This window comes from Helobdella robusta, assembly GCF_000326865.2.
Source record: "Helobdella robusta unplaced genomic scaffold HELROscaffold_69, whole genome shotgun sequence".
Taxonomy (NCBI): Eukaryota; Metazoa; Annelida; class Clitellata; order Rhynchobdellida; family Glossiphoniidae; genus Helobdella; species Helobdella robusta.
Genome location: NW_008705394.1, coordinates 631449 through 649859, shown reverse-complemented (window position 1 = coordinate 649859; position 18411 = coordinate 631449). Strand labels below are relative to the sequence as shown.

General features: G+C 35.4%; 2 protein-coding genes across 2 annotated transcripts; one reads left to right on the top strand and one right to left on the bottom strand.

The window, feature by feature from the left end:
- Positions 1-265: 265 nt before the first annotated feature.
- HELRODRAFT_181287 (hypothetical protein) lies at positions 266-3726 on the bottom strand (the record flags this gene model as incomplete). The annotated part of the gene is made up of 3 exons (XM_009030522.1): positions 266-561; positions 1693-1777; positions 3703-3726. 3 exons carry the CDS (start codon positions 3724-3726, stop codon positions 266-268), a joined length of 405 nt encoding a protein of 134 aa, XP_009028770.1.
- An 11565-nt stretch (positions 3727-15291) lies between these two features.
- Positions 15292-16658, top strand: HELRODRAFT_181286 (hypothetical protein; the record flags this gene model as incomplete). Its single annotated transcript, XM_009030521.1, has 2 exons — positions 15292-15707; positions 16505-16658. 2 exons carry the CDS (start codon positions 15292-15294, stop codon positions 16656-16658), a joined length of 570 nt encoding a protein of 189 aa, XP_009028769.1.
- Positions 16659-18411: the final 1753 nt, after the last annotated feature.

Below are 18411 nucleotides of genomic sequence, written 5' to 3'. Positions count from 1 at the left end.
AGCTCTTCCACAAACTCGAAACATTTCTATGTTTTTGTTTTACATTACTAACTGCAACAAAATTATGTAACAAATTGTTTGTTAATTTTGAGCTGCCCGAATCTAAATTTGTGATTTCTTTCTCAAAATGCAGTATGCTTATCTGATAACAGCTTTCTACCTGTTTAAATAAATTTGTAAATTAACAGCAGTTAACAGTAATTTAAATTTATTATTATTTAAAACTATTAAAACTTAAAACTATTAAATGCAAAGCTACAATCCATTAAAATCTTGAACTAAAACTCAACTTTGAAGTGTTAGCTAAATAGATGTTCTTTGTTGACATCTTACCCACAGGAGTTGAATCAAACTGTATTGATTTGTAACCGAAACAGATACAACTGTCCGCTGCCAATGGGTTGTCCTTATGACTTGGATCACCGTTATAAAGATTGTTAGTGCATGGTTTGCCATCACCAAATGAATTTACATTTCTTTCTAACGAACAAGCGTCGCAATTATTAGTCTGAGGTATACGGTGATCATCTACATTGCACCAAATAATTCTAGGATAAATGCCTAAAATCAATTTGTATGATAAGAAAACAAATTAAATTTATATGCCAAATATTAATTCAAACAACACGGAATGATCCGCTAACGTTAATTTCATCGTGTTATAAGGATACGTTTAATTAAGATATATTCAAAACAAAGTTTAAAACTTGAAAGAAAGTCATGCCATGCCATTCAAAGATATTTCGGCTATCGTCCGGCAGGAAGGTTTAAAAAATAAAATTCGTGAACAGAAAACTATATTTTAAAAAGATTTCATTTGATTCGGCGTTCAAAATGGTGCATTAGCATATATAAACATCAATGGATAATATCACTTAATTAACAGACTACTCAGTCAATATACACGCTTTCATTTTACAACTTTAATCTTTCGTCAGTGACGTCAATAAGGGCGTTCGATATATGCTAAAGGCTTATTGGCAGGTCAGTGCATTCTTCACACGGCCTATCACGCACAAATTTAATGTTTAAAGTCAAAACTGAAATGAATTGTAGCGATCTCTCTTGACAAAATTTATGAACGAATACCATTGTTTATAAGTTTGTTTCATGTTATATAACATACATGTTTTACTTTATTGAATATAAACTACATTTTGTAATTTTTTCTTTTTATATTTAACAAATGGAGAATGTCAGAACAGCTTTTTATTGGACAACTTTGAAAAGTAGCTCACAACCAGGCACCAGTTACAAAAGCAGTTAACTTCTACTCCAGTAAAAAATAGTTGACTGTAGGGTTAATAGTAGTATTTTTACGATCAGTTGAATACCACTGATTGGATTTCAAGGAATAACCTTTTATTTACTAAAAAGTCGTCATTTTTAACTAAAGTAAATTTCTTAGCTTTTTCATTGATATAACGTAGTATGCTAAACAAATTTTACTACATCACGTTAACCAATGTTAAAACTATAAACATTAGAAGTTTTATTTAATTTAACCCAAAGGTTGTGAAAAACTTTAACTGAATTAACTGCTTTCATAATTTGGAGTCGCATATTTTCGAGCAAGCAATGCATAATTTTTAAGCAAATATTGTTTTTGACGTTGCGTAGATATGCATTTATTTCGTTATGAAAAGAAAATGCAACTTAAACATTAACAGTAATAATAAAAAACGGACGCACCTTGACCGGTAACTGTAACGAATGCTGTTTTTGAAAAATCCTTTCCGTATATAATACACACGTGAGCTTCATAGATCTTTGCGAGCTGAGCAATCGTTTTATATAAAATTAAGAATCAAACTAATTTAAATTTAAAATTGAAAAGCAAACAATGACTATTTTTTCTGCATAGGCACCACAGACAGCCGAATCGGAAAAGATGAAAAATGACTTCTGGGCTGCATTCTCTGACAACATCTCAACAATAACAAAATCTGAAACAATCTTGATTGCAGGCGATCTCAATGGCCACGTTGAAGAGAAAACAGATGGTTTTGACAACGCACATGGCGGTTTTGGCTATGGAAAACGGAATGAAGATGGCAACCGCATCCTTGAGTTTGCTGAAAGTCACGGGTTTTGTTTACTGAACGCATATTTTAGAAAGAGGTTGGAACATCTCATAACATACAAAAGCAGGCCATAAGCCACGCAAATTGATTTCTTCGCTGTCAAGCAACAGCACCGAAGGCTATTCAAAAATGTCAAAATTATACATGGCGAATCATGTGTCGCCCAACATAGACTCGTTGTGGCAGACCTGTTTGTCAAACTGTCAAAACATAAGTCTAAACAAATGCCTCGGAAAATCAAAACGTGGAAGCTGAAAAGCAATATTCATCGAGAAAAATTTCAACAGATTGTCGCCACACAGTTAGACCACCAATTGCAAGCCAGTACAGATTGGAGTAGATACAAACCGTTTTGATAAACGCTGCAACTACAGTTTGTGGGGAAACTGGTACAAAACGCCAGCATGAACGGGACACTTTGTGGTGGAATGACAGTGTACAAAATGCAATAGCTGAAATGAAAACTGCATACAAGCAATGGCAAAAATCAAAGTCTGTTGATGACCATAAAATTTTCCGTGAGAAGAACAAATATGCAAGACGTCAAGTCGCACTAGCTCGGACAGATCAGTGCAGAGAGTGGCTCACTAAGAGCAAAGGTGAACAAATGAAATCTCTGTATCGTATAGCAAAACAAACAAATCGTACTGGTGTAGGTAACAATTCAATCAGGTGTCAGCAGTGTAACCAGAGGTGTCACAAACGTTGCTCAAAAATAATTGCTACTTTATCTAAAGTGTCCAATTTTGTTTGTCCTGCTTGCATCAGTCCACAACAACAAATTCGAAATAGCAATGTTTTTGAAGTCATTAAGGTAGAAAAAGTCACATCGTTTCAATATCTAGGGGATGTTCTGGATTGTACTGGAACAGCTGAAGCTGCCGTTCGAGCACGCATACGTGCAGCCTGGAATAAATGGCATATCCTTGCCTCTATATTGATGCGGCGTGACATCCCACTGCCACTACGATCAAGACTTTATAAATCTGTGATACGTCCGGTGTTGTTATATGGTGCAGAAACATGGTCAATGACAACCAAACTGGAACAACAACTTCACCGAACCGACATGAAAATGCTCCGATGGATGCAACGAATTAGTCTGAAGGACCACATCAAATCCACCAAAATCCTGCGTCGTGCTGGTTTAGATGATATAAAGGACGAATGCCGGCAACACCGTCTGCGGTGGTTTGGTCATGTCAAGCGAAGTGGAAACAGTGCCATAACTTCTCTTGCAGATGTTGAAGTACCTGGCACACGTCCCAAAAGCCGTCCAAAAAGTCCTGGTCGCAAACAATCGAGCAAGACATGAAAGCTCTAAATTTAAATGAAATGGATACAACTGATCGCCTAATTTGGCGCAAAAAATTGATGGCACCTAGTGATGGGATTGCTGGAGAACTGGGTCTCTGGACGCTTAACGATGATTCATTGAAACTAATTTAAATTTACCATGTCCAACAGTTTCAAACAAAACACATTAACCAGTTGTTACATGCATACACTTTTCGAATAAACGCGCAAGCACTTCTTTGCATATGCATGGCATGTGACAGATAGACTCTGAGATACGGGCTAACGGTATCGCACAAAAATTTGACGTTTCTGAACAAACCTTGATCTCAATGATATTTGACATTAAATTTGATAAATTTTGAACAAACTAACCTTAGGTTGAAAATATAGTGTGCATTGAAAAGCACAATTATTTTCTATAATGAATGAATCAGGATCAAATATAAACGGGGAAATATTCAATATCTGGACTTTGGTATTCGATTCGCTACAATTTAATTCATAATTTAAAGTGTTATTTTAAATGACAACTTGGATATAAAAACAATAATTGCAATTGTTAATATAATATGACCTAAAGAGCAAACAAAACTTGAAGAGCAAATCAATTTTGAAAATTCAAAAATGACAAAAAATAAAAATTTAATAAACTATTTTAATCAGATTTGTAATGTTTGAATATATAGATATAATTTTGTAAAATAATAGCTTTGTTTCAAAATAGCAGAACGATATTTTAAAATTTGCTTTTATGTTAAAAAAATTTAAAAAAAAACAGCTGGCTTATAATGTCAAGATGATTGGAGTCTATATATACTATCGGCAGTCTTTCAAATTCATTATTAAAATTATTGTGGAGAGCAAAACGTTTTCGGATACTTTTCAATTTTTTTTAAAACCGGGTATGACGCAAAATTTATATATATAAATATATATATATATATATATATATATATATATATATATATATATATATATATATATATATATATATATATACACACACACACATTACTATTATGCTTGCGTATATGCTTGCTTTTTTCAAGACCCAAAAACGCAAGCAAGAAACAAATATAATTTAGATAATTTAGATATATGAATGAATGTGTGTGTGTGTGTGTGTGTGTGTGTGTGTGTGTGTGTGTGTGTGTGTGTGTGTGTGTGTGTGTGTGTGTGTGTCATGGGCGTGGGAAAGGTTCGGTTCGAGTTTCCAACCTCTCTCAGAAATAAAATAAAATATACAACTTGATTTCTTTTATGTTTTTATGTTTGATTTTGCCACTGCTAAAAAATATTTAAAAATTTTTTAAAAATATTTTTTTTTAAATTGATATTCTTAAAAAAAAACATTTCTTTAATTGTACTTCTTGCGACATATTGGCAACTTTAAAATATTGTTACAACAATAAAAAATAGGGCATGTTCATGGTTGGAATTCAAGCTTCAACGTCCATGACGTTTCCGACGGTAATGGTAATAGTAACATCTGGCGCAATGAAAGTTTGCCATTAATAATAAAATTAATAATGGTAATGGTTACCTATGACAAACTCATGGATGTAGGTGGATGTTATTTTCAAATGCATGGGTATGTCTTACTGTTCATATGCGTATGCGTGTAGGTGTACATTCTAATTGTGTGCATTATGGAGTAAATGCGCTAACTCAAGGGGGCGAGATAAAGTTTGATTTTATTTTTGCAAAGCAAGCTGGTACAATTTTTGAGAAAACATAAAATTTCTAGTTTGTTCATTTAATCTCGAAAGTATGCAAAGATTGTGGAAAATGTCTGGATAAACAATTCGTGACACGCTCCGCATTTTTTACTCCAATTTAATTCAGTTACGTTTAATTTCGTTTAATTATCTTTTGTTTATTTGTAGGTCATTTATTTTTATTTGTTTCTTTATGTAAATAATAAAATTGTGTAAAGGCTTGAAAGAGACTTCAGCATACAAGACTAGTTTGGCTTCCAAAACATCATTTCTAAATCCGCTTTAGTACACCTAAGATTTGTGATAAAAATATGTAACCATTATTATTATTATTATTATTATTATTATTATTATTATTATTATTATTATTATGATAAATTTAAATTTATATAAAGCGCTAATTAAAAACCATATAAATATATATATACTCTACTTCAAATTTTGGCAATTTTACCAGTGTCAAACTGCCACGTCGGTAAAATCATTTTCTGGTTTACAAAGGTTTAAGCATTTTTAAAGAATCAAAATAAAAAATAAAATAAAAATCTAAGAAACACCACATCCGAAATTATGTTAAATGGACTAGTTTTAATAAGCGTTCACTGTAATTTAAATTTAGATGCAGGATATATTCAGTTTGAAAATTTTTTTATAAATTAAGTTGTATGTTATTGATAATTAAATTTTTATAATAAAAAATAATAGTTTATTGCATATATATTGATACATTTGTATTTTGATAGTGTTTTTCCATTTTTATTCTTCTGTTGCTATATTTATAAGTTTTTCAGAGTTTGAACTCGTCAAAAAAAACAATGTTTTTCGAACCCCTACGAAACAAAACCCTGGCCTAAGGTGTGCGTGCGTGTGTGCTGTGTGTGTGTGTGCGTGTTGTGTGTGTTTATGTGCGCGACGCAAGGCGTCGGAAAAATTAAGGACATTACACCCCCTGATGGCAGCCCATGAACTTTAAATGAGCTTTCTGAAATGTTTGGTCACTGATACCAAAAAGAGATGTAGTTGATTAGATTGCCGGATGTTATAATGTGCTATCGTTGGCGGAAACCTGGCATAAATTATTTGATGATTTATCTGTTAAACAGGCAATGCCACTTGGTTATAACTGTAGATTACGTCAGAAAATTTGGTCATTTACTTCGGGTCTGTTTTTAAAACTGTTAGAATTGATATACCGAAATTACAATGTTATAAAACGGTGGTAGTAAAAATCTTCGTTGAAAAATTTAGTTTAATTATAATGACTGTTTATCGTTCAAGTTTAATGCAAGTACAATCAATTTTTTCAAGAAATGTCATCCGTCTTGGAACAAGTTACAATGATGTTTTCTAATACACTTATTTGTGGAGATTTCAATTTCCATTTAGATAAGCCGAATGATCCACTCTGAAATTATCAGAAGCTTATGAAGACATTGAAAAATTATTGGGTCAGGGATCATTCGAAAACTATCGAAAAGTGATCGATACATTGGGAAATAATCGGTACAACGCAAAATTTGACAAATTGTGATTGGCACTGGTGCTGAAAAAATTAATTCCCAAAATCGGAAACTTGTCGTACATGGATTGGGACGCCCACGTCTACTGATTATGTGTTTAAAAACCGTTCAGATTGATACTACTAACTACTAAGACGTGAAGCAACGCACGCATGATGATTCAATAAATTAACAAGTAAATACAAAGTAGAACCGAACTGTCATAGTTTTCGAGATTGTTTAAAAAGTTTAGTGGAAGCGTGATCAGCTGAAATAGGCTAATTTTTGTCACTCCAAGATATTTACTTTCGTTGCAAAGTTGCCAGAGCAGATTGTTTAATAATAACTAAATTTTAACAATTAAAAATTGCTATAATAACGGGTCATAAAATAACAATCAGAGTTTAGTTTAATTATATACAAACCTTCCATTTTTAACAATGAACCGGAACCGTGAAGAATTGCCTACAGCACAGTAACCTAAATTACAATGTTCTTGAAAGTAAATACCATCATATTTAACTTTACAGGAAGGTGCAAACAGCGAAATAGAAAACACTCCATGCTGTACAACATTCAAAGTTAAAAAAGAACATGATAATAAATGAGTTTATATTTATTTCATTGTGCTTAACATTAACGAAACTAATAATGCAATTAATATAAAATTTCAGATTTCAAAACGACTAACAAATACAAACACAATTGTAACGTCATGAGTATGACGAAAACATGTGTTAAACATGTTGTTGATTTTCTCACCTCAGTTAGATATTCAGAATGCATTAAATATTAAATAAAAAGTCAGATGTGAACAAAAGTTACAATATGTCACATCGCTCACCAAAAAATTATTGTCATCGTCAACTTTGAAGGAGAGCCCAAAATTTTTGAAATGTTTAAATTTTCACGTTGGGGCCAAAATATTGACCAAGATATTTGGTAGTGTGGCTGACGACGACCTTTTTTGCTTACACGTCCATTTTTGTTCTTTCTCCTGTTTAAACAGTGAATTTTATTGACTTAAAATACTGCTCACAATGGGGAGGCACTGGCCCCCAGCCCCTAGATCCGCCAGTGACCGTAAAAAAGATTTTGCATATTTTGGGGTTGAGATTTGGTATTAATGGTAAAGAATGATCAAAATTAAAAACGGACAAGAAGCAGGTCAGATCATGTCGAGTTATCATGCTTGAAAAGCTACAAAAAGTTAACGAAACACGCTAAAAAGTAATCAAATGACAGATACCATTATTAATTGAATTTTGTTTGCCAATCACAATTGTGTATAACAAAAAGGTTTCTTGATTAAAACAGTGAAGATTTTAAAGCTTCAAAAGCTGAAATAGTAGTAAAAACGATGGTTGAAATTTAGAGTAATTTAGGTGTTTCCCATAATTTAATAATGAGAGTGGAAAGTAATGCCAGATTTTTATAAAAAGCAGAATGATTTTTATAAGAGCAAGTCTTGCCTTTGGCACTGACAACAAAGGAACGAGTAGAACTGTAAAATATATTACACCGTTTGCCGTTTGGAAAAACAATTATATAATAGATTGGGCGAGTGCTGAAAATGGAAAACAAAAGAATAAAGTAGTCGCAAATCTTTTCTGACGTGAAAAGAAAATGTGATTAATGATGCAGAAAAATTTCTTTTTAAATGCAACTATAAATCGAGTCAGGAGGACAAAACGGCAAAGAATGACTAAAGCATAATTACTTGAGAATGCAAAAATGTTTTGTAGGCACTCGGTTATGCAAAGATGGGAAAAGTTATTAAATAAACGATACCAACGCATTAGTTCGTCACGGTTTTATCATACTCTTTGTTTCCCTACCATCTAAATATGCTGAAACCAGATAAATGACAAAAAGCGAAAAAATCAGTGACATCATTAAAAACCAAATCTTTATGTTTGCTATCTTTTAATGTTGCTGTTAATTTTTAACCATGTTAATTTTTAACCATTTTTAACCATCTTCATCACAGTTAACTGTAGATTTATGAAATAACTTTGAACAAAATAAGTATTTAAAAACTTAAACAAAACTGAAGAAACAAATACAATCAATCAATCTTCGTTTTGCGTCCAGAGACTCGGTTCCCCGAGGTAGGACGTTGTTTTCTTTGCCATCAACTTTTTGCGCCAAATTAGACAATCAGTTGTATCCATTTCATTTAAATTTAGAGCTTTCATGTCTTTCTCGTTTGTTTGCGGCCAGGACTTCTTTGGACGGCCTTTGGGACGTGTGCCAGGTACTTCAACATCTGCAAGAAAAGTTATGGCACTGTTTCCACTACGTTTGACATGACAAAACCACCGCAGACGGCATTCGTCCTTTATATCATCTAAACCAACACAACGCAGGATTTCGATAGATTTGATGTGGTCCTTCAGACTAATTTGTTGCATCCATCGGAGCATTTTCATGTCGGTTCGTTGAAGTTGTTATTCCAGTTTGGTTGTCATTAGCCATGTTTCTGCACCATATAACAACGCCGGACGTATCACAGATTTATGAAGTCTTGATTGTACTGGTAGTGGGATGTCACGCCGCATCAATATAGAGGCAAGGATATGTCATTTATTCCAGGCTGCACGTATGCGAGCTCGAACGGCAGCTTTAGTTGTTCCAGTACAACCCAGAACATCCCCTAGATATTGAAACGATGTGACTTTCTCTACCTTAATGGCTTCAAAAACATTGCTATTTCGAATTTGTTGTTGTGGATTGATGCAAGCAGGACAAACAAAATTGGACACTTTAGATAAAGTACCAATTATTTTTGAGCAACGTTTGTGAAACCACTGGTTACACTACTGACACTTGATTGAATTGTTACCTACACCAGCTTTACAAACTGAACAGAGCCATCGTCCAATAGCTGTGGATTGGATAGGTTCACCAGTGTTCATTGCTTTGGTTTTGCTGATGTTGACTTTGAATCCATGATCGGCCAGTCTGGTGTTCCAATCTTCAAACATCTGTGCTGCATTCTGCTCAGACGTGGCTGTTAAAACGATATCATGAGCATATATTAGATTCCAAATGTCACCAGTGCGTATCGGTTTTGTGATTTCTTCCATCACAGTTATAAATAACAGTGGACTGAGAATCGAGCCTTGGTGAACTCCAACGCCGATGCCAAATGCATCTGTGTTTCCAACCGCAGTGCTGACGAGAGTCTTAGTATTCGTATACATTTTATGGTCATCTACAGACATTGATTTTTGCCATTGCTTGTATGCAACTTTCTTTTCAGCTATTGCATTTTGTACACTGTCATTCCCCCACCAAGTGTCACGTTCATGCTGACATTTTGTACCAGTTTTCCCACAAACTGTAGTTGCAGCGTTTATCAAAACGGTTTTGTTTGTATTCCAATCTGCACTGGCTTGCGATTGGTGGTCTAACTGTGTGGTGACAATCTGTTGAAATTTTTCTCGATGAATCTTGCTTTTCAGCTTCCACGTTTTGATTCTCCGAGGCATTTGTTTAGACTTATGTTTTGACAGTTTGACAACCAAGTCTGCCACAAGGAGTCTATGTTAGGCGACACATGATTCGCCAGGTATAACTTTGACGTTTTTGAATAGCCTTCGGTGTTGTTGCTTGACAGCGAAGAAATCAATTTGCGTGGCTGATGGTACACTTTTGTATGTTATGAGATGTTCCAACCTTTTTCTAAAATATGTGTTCAGTTAACAAAACCCGTGATTTTCAACAAACTCAAAGATGCGGTTGCCATCTTCATTGCGTTTTCCATAGCCTAAATCGCCATGTGCGTTGTCAAAACCATCTGTTTACTCTCCAACGTGGCCATTGAGATCGCCGCCAATCAGGATTGTTTCAGATTTTAGTTTGTTGAGATGGTGTCAGAGAATGCAGCCCAGAAGTAATTTTTCATCTCATCTGTTTTTTTTAAGAAACCAATACAGGAAAATTTAATCAAAAATTCAATTATTCAAAACATTGTTTTATAATTAATCAAAAAACATACAGGACTAGTAAAATGCACTAAAGTTGCGTAGTCTCTCTCATGCCTTGGTCTGAAAATTATAGGAAGATATATTGTATTGCCTGGAGCAAGGATGATTTTTTTGGCTTGCAAAGAATCAAAATGCAGGGGATCTGCAAAACTGAAAGTTTCAAGCAATTTAAGATAAATAAATAAATGGTGAATGAATGAAAGTGTATAAATTTTTTTGATTTTATAACAACAATCAATCAATCAATCAATCTTAGTTTTGCGTCCAGAGACTCGGTTCCCCAAGGTAGGATGTTGTTTTCTTTGCCATCAACTTTTTGCGCCAAATTAGACGATCAGTTGTATCCATTTCATTTAAATTTAAAGCTTTCATGTCTTGTTCGTCCAGGACTTCTTTGGACGGCCTTTGGGACGTGTGCCAGGTACTTCAACATCTGCAAGAAAAGTTATGGCACTGTTTACACTACTTTTGACATGACCAAACCACCGCAGACGGTTTTGCCGGCATTCGTCTTTTATATCATCTAAACCAACACGACGCAGGATTTCGGTAGATTTGATGTGGTCCTTCAGACTAATTTGTTGCATCCATCGGAGCATTTTCATGTCGGTTCGTTGAAGTTGTTGTTCCAGTTTGGTTGTCATTAGCCATGTTTCTGCACCATATAACAACGCCGGACGTATCACAGATTTATGAAGTCTTGATTGTACTGGTAGTGGGTTGTCACGCCGCATCAATATAGAGGCAAGGATATGTCATTTATTCCAGGCTGCACGTATGCGAGCTCGAACGGCAGCTTTAGTTGTTCCAGTACAACCCAGAACATCCCCTAGATATTGAAATGATGTGACTTTCTCTACCTTAATGGCTTCAAAAACATTGCTATTTCGAATTTGTTGTTGTGGATTGATGCAAGCAGGACAAACAAAATTGGACACTTTAGATAAAGTACCAATTATTTTTGAGCAACGTTTGTGACACCACTGGTTACACTACTGACACTTGATTGAATTGTTACCTACACCAGCTTTACAAACTGAACAGAGCCATCGTCCAATAGCTGTGGATTGGATAGGTTCACCAGTGTTCATTGCTTTGGTTTTGCTGATGTTGACTTTGAATCCATGATCGGCCAGTCTGGTGTTCCAATCTTCAAACATCTGTGCTGCATTCTGCTCAGACGTGGCTGTTAAAACGATATCATGAGCATATATTAGATTCCAAATGTCACCAGTGCGTATCGGTTTTGTGATTTCTTCCATCACAGTTATAAATAACAGTGGACTGAGAATCGAGCCTTGGTGAACTCCAACGCCAATGTCAAATGCATCTGTGTTTCCAACCGCAGTGCTGACGAGAGTCTTAGTATTCGTATACATTCCCATCACAAGTCGAACAAGATATTCTGGAATGAGTTGTCGACGTAGATTCCACCTGATTGCTTCACGGGGAACTCGATCAAATGCTTTTTCAAGGTCTACAAAAACGTGTGATAGTTTTTGATGCTTTGTGAGGTACTTCTCTTGCAGTTGCCGAAGGATGTGAATTGCATCAATTGTTGATTTCCCGGCTAGGAAACCAAATTGATAATTTCCGATTGTGATGCACGACGTTAATCTTCTCTCAATGATTTTCTCGACAATTTTCAGGGAGTGTTCTAACAGACGTATACCCCGATGTGATGAACAATTCAATGGATCACTTTTGCCTTTGTATAGCGGGACTGTCATGCTATAGTTCCATTCAGTCGGTATTGAGCAATTTCTCCAGATTTCACGGCTAAGTTGTAGTAACGTTTGGATACCTGCAGTACCAGATGCTTTGATAATGTCATTTGTGAGTCCAGAGAGCCCTGCTGCCTTTCCATCCTTCATAGCTTTCAGAACTTCTGTAAGCTCTTCAACAGTGATGTCTGGAATCGGACCTTCGATGGGTGGAGCGTCAAAGTTAACATTGATAGGAATTGTTTCGTTTAACAGACGGTTGAAGTATTCTCTCCACTGTAGCTTGATCTCATCTTATTCAAGAACCATATCATTTTTGTCGTTTTTGATACACGAGGCACCAATTATGTCTTTTTTCGTACGCTTTGCTTGTTTTGCTATACGATACAGATATTTCATTTGTTCACCTTTGCTTTTAGTGAGCCATTCTTTGCACTGATCTGTCTGAGCCAGTGCAACTTGACGTCTTGCATAGTTGTTTTTCTCACGAAAAATTTTATGGTCATCAACATACTTTGATTTTTGCCATTGCTTGTATGCAACTTTCATTTCAGCTATTACTTTTGTACACTGTCATTCCAACACAGAGTGTCCCGTTCATCCTGACGTTTTGTACCAGTTTCCCACAAACTGTAGTTGCAGCGTTTATCAAAATGGTTTTGTATCTACTCCAATCTATACTGGCTTGCGATTGGTGGTCTAACTGTGTGGCGATAATCTGTTGAAATTTTTCTCGATGAATATCGCTTTTCAATTTCCACGTTTTGATTCTCCGAGGCATTTGTTTAGACTTATGTTTTGACAGTTGAACAACCAGGTCTGCCACAAGGAGTCTATGTTGGGCGTCACATGATTCGCCAGGTATAACTTTGACGTTTTTGAATAGCCTTCGGTGTTGTTGCTTGACAGCGAAGAAATCAATTTGCGTGGCTGATGGTACACTTTTGTATGTTATGAGATGTTCCAACCTTTTTCTAAAATATGTGTTCAGTTAACAAAACCCGTGATTTTCAACAAACTCAAAGATGCGGTTGCCATCTTCATTCCGTTTTCCATAGCCTAAACCGCCATGTGCGTTGTCAAAACCATCTGTTTACTCTCCAGCGTGGCCATTGAGATCGCCTCCTCTCAGGATTGTTTCGGATTTTGGTATTGTTAAGATGGTGTCAAAGAATGCAGCCCAAGTCATTTTTCATCTCTTCTGATTCGCCTGTCTGTAGTGCATATGCAGAAAAAATAATCATTGTTTGCTTTTCTTTTAAAATCCAGTACTTCTTGGGCTAGCGGTTCTCTGGCAAAAATTTCAACACCATTTTTGGCCGTCTTTTGACCATTCCAGAATTGTTTATATTTTTTTTTGTCTGAGTTGACATGACAGACACCATTCGATTTCCATCGGGTTTCCTGAAGGCAGCAGATGTCAATCCTTCTACGCTCGAGCATTTCTGCGATTTCCATGCTGCGGCCAGTCAGTGATCCAACATTGAGCGTTTCAAGTCTAAGTACCATAGAGGGGCCATTCTAAATTTTTCTGCAACATCCCTCCGCTATAGCATACTTCCCAGGGATTCTTGGCACCCCTTGACCACTAAAGGCCTGCTGGGGACTAGGGGCCATTGTTTTTCTTTGTGATGGCATGAGAGTAATTTGGGGAAAAGTTTTTACATCTGGACACCCATCCTGACGACAACCACCAGTTATAAGCGGTGGGCCTAGCCTTTTGCTCAAAAGCACGCAAGGCAGCGTGGATGCAGTTTTATGTCATGCCCAGCACCAATTTTATAACAACACAATAATAATAATAATAACGTCATTTTATATAGCGCCATGGGAAGCGACTGAGGCACTATCATTATTACAACAAGCACACGATGCATAAATGCACGTGAATCAACGCATCACACACTTTTGCATATGATAGGCGTGATCTTTTATTTTGCATTCGAACCCGAGCACTGCATCAAAAATGCCAGGCATCTTAGCCATTACACCATCGCGCCGCCAAACACAAGATCAACATATCGTTATCAGATTTAACCATTATGATAATAAAATAAATCATCACATTAATCTGTTGCAAATATAGGGGTAGTCATACTCGAATCAGCCATTTTGTAGTATCACGTTACAAAAATAACGTTATTTTCTTCTTGGGGCAAAAAAAATTGCCATATAATTTTTAACGAGCTAGCTCAGCTCAAACAGAAACGCTATGACAATCACTTTTGTCTTGAAACAAAATATAGAACTAATCAGGTTTAAATTCTTGTTTGACTGAAAAATGACTCAAGAATTATTATCATTGTTGTTGTTCCCTCAGTCATTTCCTAAAAATTATAGTAACATGCAAGACGTAGGTGAGGATATCTGCATTTGAAACCAGTCACTCCAATGGCAAGATAAGACACCTTAACCCTTCAACCATTGCACCACTCCAACGCTCATTACACCACTATTTATATTAATTTAATCAATAACAAGTTGTAACGAATGGTTAAAGATGAAAATAGAAATGTGACTAGTTGTTGGATCGCCAGGTGTAACGTTGAAGCTGTTAAAGAGATTTTAATAAGTTCGCTAAAATAAAACCACCCAAATCAATTGCAAATACTGAAGGGATTCGTGAACAAAAAGTGTAGAAATTGAAAAAATAAAATATTCCTGAATCAGACCAAAAGTACAAGTTAATGAAACAACTCTGCATTTAACTACACGAATAGTGTAAAAAAATTTCGCAGTTTCTTTTGTCGCTGATGAGAAGGAACATTTAGTTGAAATTGAAAAACTTGAAAGTCAGTTACTAATGAGTGAAAAAGAAAATTTAGTTGAAATTGGACAACTAAAAATGAAATTAAATCAACTAAAACAATAACAGAAGACGAGACATTAAAAAACACAAGCAAAACAAATGAAGTAGCATGGACAACAATTGTCAACAAAAAAATTGACAAAGACTAAGGCTAGTTAGTGATAAAATGAAAAAAACTAAAGAAAAAATGAAAATCCGCGATGAAAAAAGGAAAGAGAAAGATCTGAAAAACAACATAATAATACATAGAATGGTCGAGTCACCTGTAAAGGAAGGCGATAAAAAGAACAGCGAAGACAGAAAAGAAATAATAACACTCATCAAAGACGTGCTAAAAATACCTTGTGCAGACAAAGACATTAAGAGAATATTCAGGTTAGGCAAAGCCAAAGTGACGAAAAACCACTACTCATCAAGTTCCAAGGCAGAAACAATGAAAAACATAGTGCTAGAAGCTTGTCAAAACTCCGGCACACGGAAAAAAAATACAGAAAAATATGTGACGCACGACATGGCAAAGAGCGAAAGGGAGCAATGCAGAAACTTGATAAAACAATGCAAAGAAAAACAAGGCGCAGAAAAGTCGGGGGAATAGATTTCCATGGTGAGAGGACAGCTTAGTGCAATGTAGAGCCCTGCGCGGTTTGCGATTGTCGCGGTTTAAACCGCAAAAACCGCACCGCAACCGCGGTTTTTTGCGATTGCGGTGCTTAAATCATGCGGTTTTACGCGGTTGCGGTTTTGAAATGTGCGGTTTTTTTTCATCAAAACCGCGGTGACCGCAAAAATTTTGTTAAGTATTTTTGTTCGTCCATAACATTCTAAAAATTGCATTATCATTGAAATAATTAGGGATGCACCGAATTCAGGTTTTTCAAATCTGAAAAACTTGGCCGGATTTAAAATTCAAAAACCGGCTGGGGCCGGATTTTAGTTACCATTTTACATAAGTTAGAAAAAATACTCACATTTACGGTTATCTACATGTTGAACATCAAAAAATAACACCAAGCAAATAGTTAATTAATTCAAATATATGAATAAGCTGTGTGATACGCCAAATTCTGTACACAAAGATCAGCTTAATTTATGCATAACCGATGTTATAGCATAAAGAAAATTGTCCAGCTCATCTCACAATTAGTGATGTTAATATTATGTGTCATGTATGCACGTGCACAAGTTATTTTACACAAAGATCAGCTTATAATGTATGCATAATCCATGTTATAGCACAAAGAAAATTGTCCAGCACACCTCACAATTAGTGATGTTGTTATTATGTGTTATATATGCTTAGCTTTTAACTTATTGACATAAAATTAATTGAATTCAATGAAATTTTTTTTTCTATTTATAACATTTTTAAATGTCGATAGACGCTTAAATCCGGCCCTAAATCCGGCCACCAAATCCGGCCGGGGCCGGATTCGGTCGGATTTGAAAAAAGCCGGATATTGGCCGGGACCGGGGCCGAACTTCGGTGCATCCCTAGAAATAATTTTTATATATATTGTCTTTGAAAAATCTTAAAATCTTTGGAAGCCGTTGAAGCAACCATTTTCTTTTTCCTGTTTACTTTGAAAGAAGTAGTTATTTTATTTACAGCGTGGTTAATTATCGATTATTTTATAAAAATGTCCGAGGTAAAAAATGTTGAAGTTGATCCACAGGTAGATGTAATTGATAAAGAATTTTTGATTAAATTGATGCTGTCTTAAAGCGAAAACGTTTCTATAAAAGCGCAAGAAAATTCTAAAAGTGAAATTTGGAAAAATTTTAGCAGAATTTTTTTCAAAACGTGGCTACATCATTTATCTGTTGTAACAAATGTGAAGCCAAATGTGTGTTGAAACAAGATCGGAACACGGATGTAGATAGTTGTGATTTATAATGTCAATAAAAGCATTAATGTTGTTTTTCAATTCTTGCGGTGCGGTTTTGTGCGGTTGCGGTTTTCGGCGCTGCGGTTTTGTGCGGTTGCGATTTTAAATGTTGCGGTTTTGTGCGGTTGCGGTTTCAAATGTTGCGGTTTTGTGCGGTTGCGGTTTTTGAAAATTCCAACAGCGCAGGGCTCTAGTGCAATGAGGATAGTGAAAATGAAAAAGTGCTAACACCGGAAAATCAGAAAACAAAGAGAGAATCATCAAAGGAGCAAATGAATTTTTAAGGATTTTGAAATTTCCCTACGTAAATGCAAAAAGTTTAGTAATGATAAAAGAACAAGAATACTCTTGTATATAAAAGATAGCCTAACGGCTTTGGAAAGAATGGACCTGAAAGATGACAGATTCAAAGAAAGTTAGTGGTGTGAGGTCAAAAAAAAACGAGGCAATGGTGGTTGGATTATGTTGTAGAGTTCCTGATTCGAGTAGAGAACGACAATGGACTTCACGAACCAATCAACGGAGTTACAAAAGGTCCATGCATCATAATGGTAGATTAAAACTATCATATAGATTGGAACCAGAAACATGGCAAAAAAGTTACAGAAGACATTTTCTTGAGATGCATAGACGAAAACTTTCTCACACATCATGTGATAAAACTAACGAGAAAGGAGAATGTACTTTACCTAGTCATCTCAACAGAAGAAAATATGATCGAAGATGTGTAGGTCGGAGAAAGAGTTGGTTCTAGTAATCATCAGGTAATAAGATTCAACTTAGTTGTGAAACATGAAATCGAAGTGGCTGCATATAAAAAGCGATGCAACTACTATATAGCAAATTATGACAAAGTCACAAGCCAAATCAGAAAAAAGAACTTAACACACAAATTGGCAGGTCTCGGAACACAAGAGAAATGGAAGCAGTTTGTGTCATGCAACGAAATTGTGAAAGAAACAACACCAGCCTACAGAAAAAATGACTAGAAATGTCTTTGGGTAAAAAGGACGTACAGACTATACTCAAAATTGACAAAATCTTACTGGGAACAAAGAGTGGGAGTCAGCTAAAGGAAGCAAGAAAAAATATGCGGAAAAGAGGAATTTGGCAAAAAAATAAATAGTAAGGCGATAAAGAACTACGAGGTAAAGCTGAATCTAAACATAAAAAAAGAAAGTAAAAGCTTTCACAGTTACATGAGAAGCAAACAAAAAAGAAAATCGAAGGTTGGACCACTAAAGGACAACCAAGGCAATACTGTCAAAGATAATGAAGAAACTGCAGAAATCTTCAACAACTCCAGGAATAGAAGAACTGCATCCCAAGTTTTTAAAAGAGGTGAGAAACGAAACAGAAGCCACTCTAACTGAAATATTTACTGAATCCATCAAGACGGG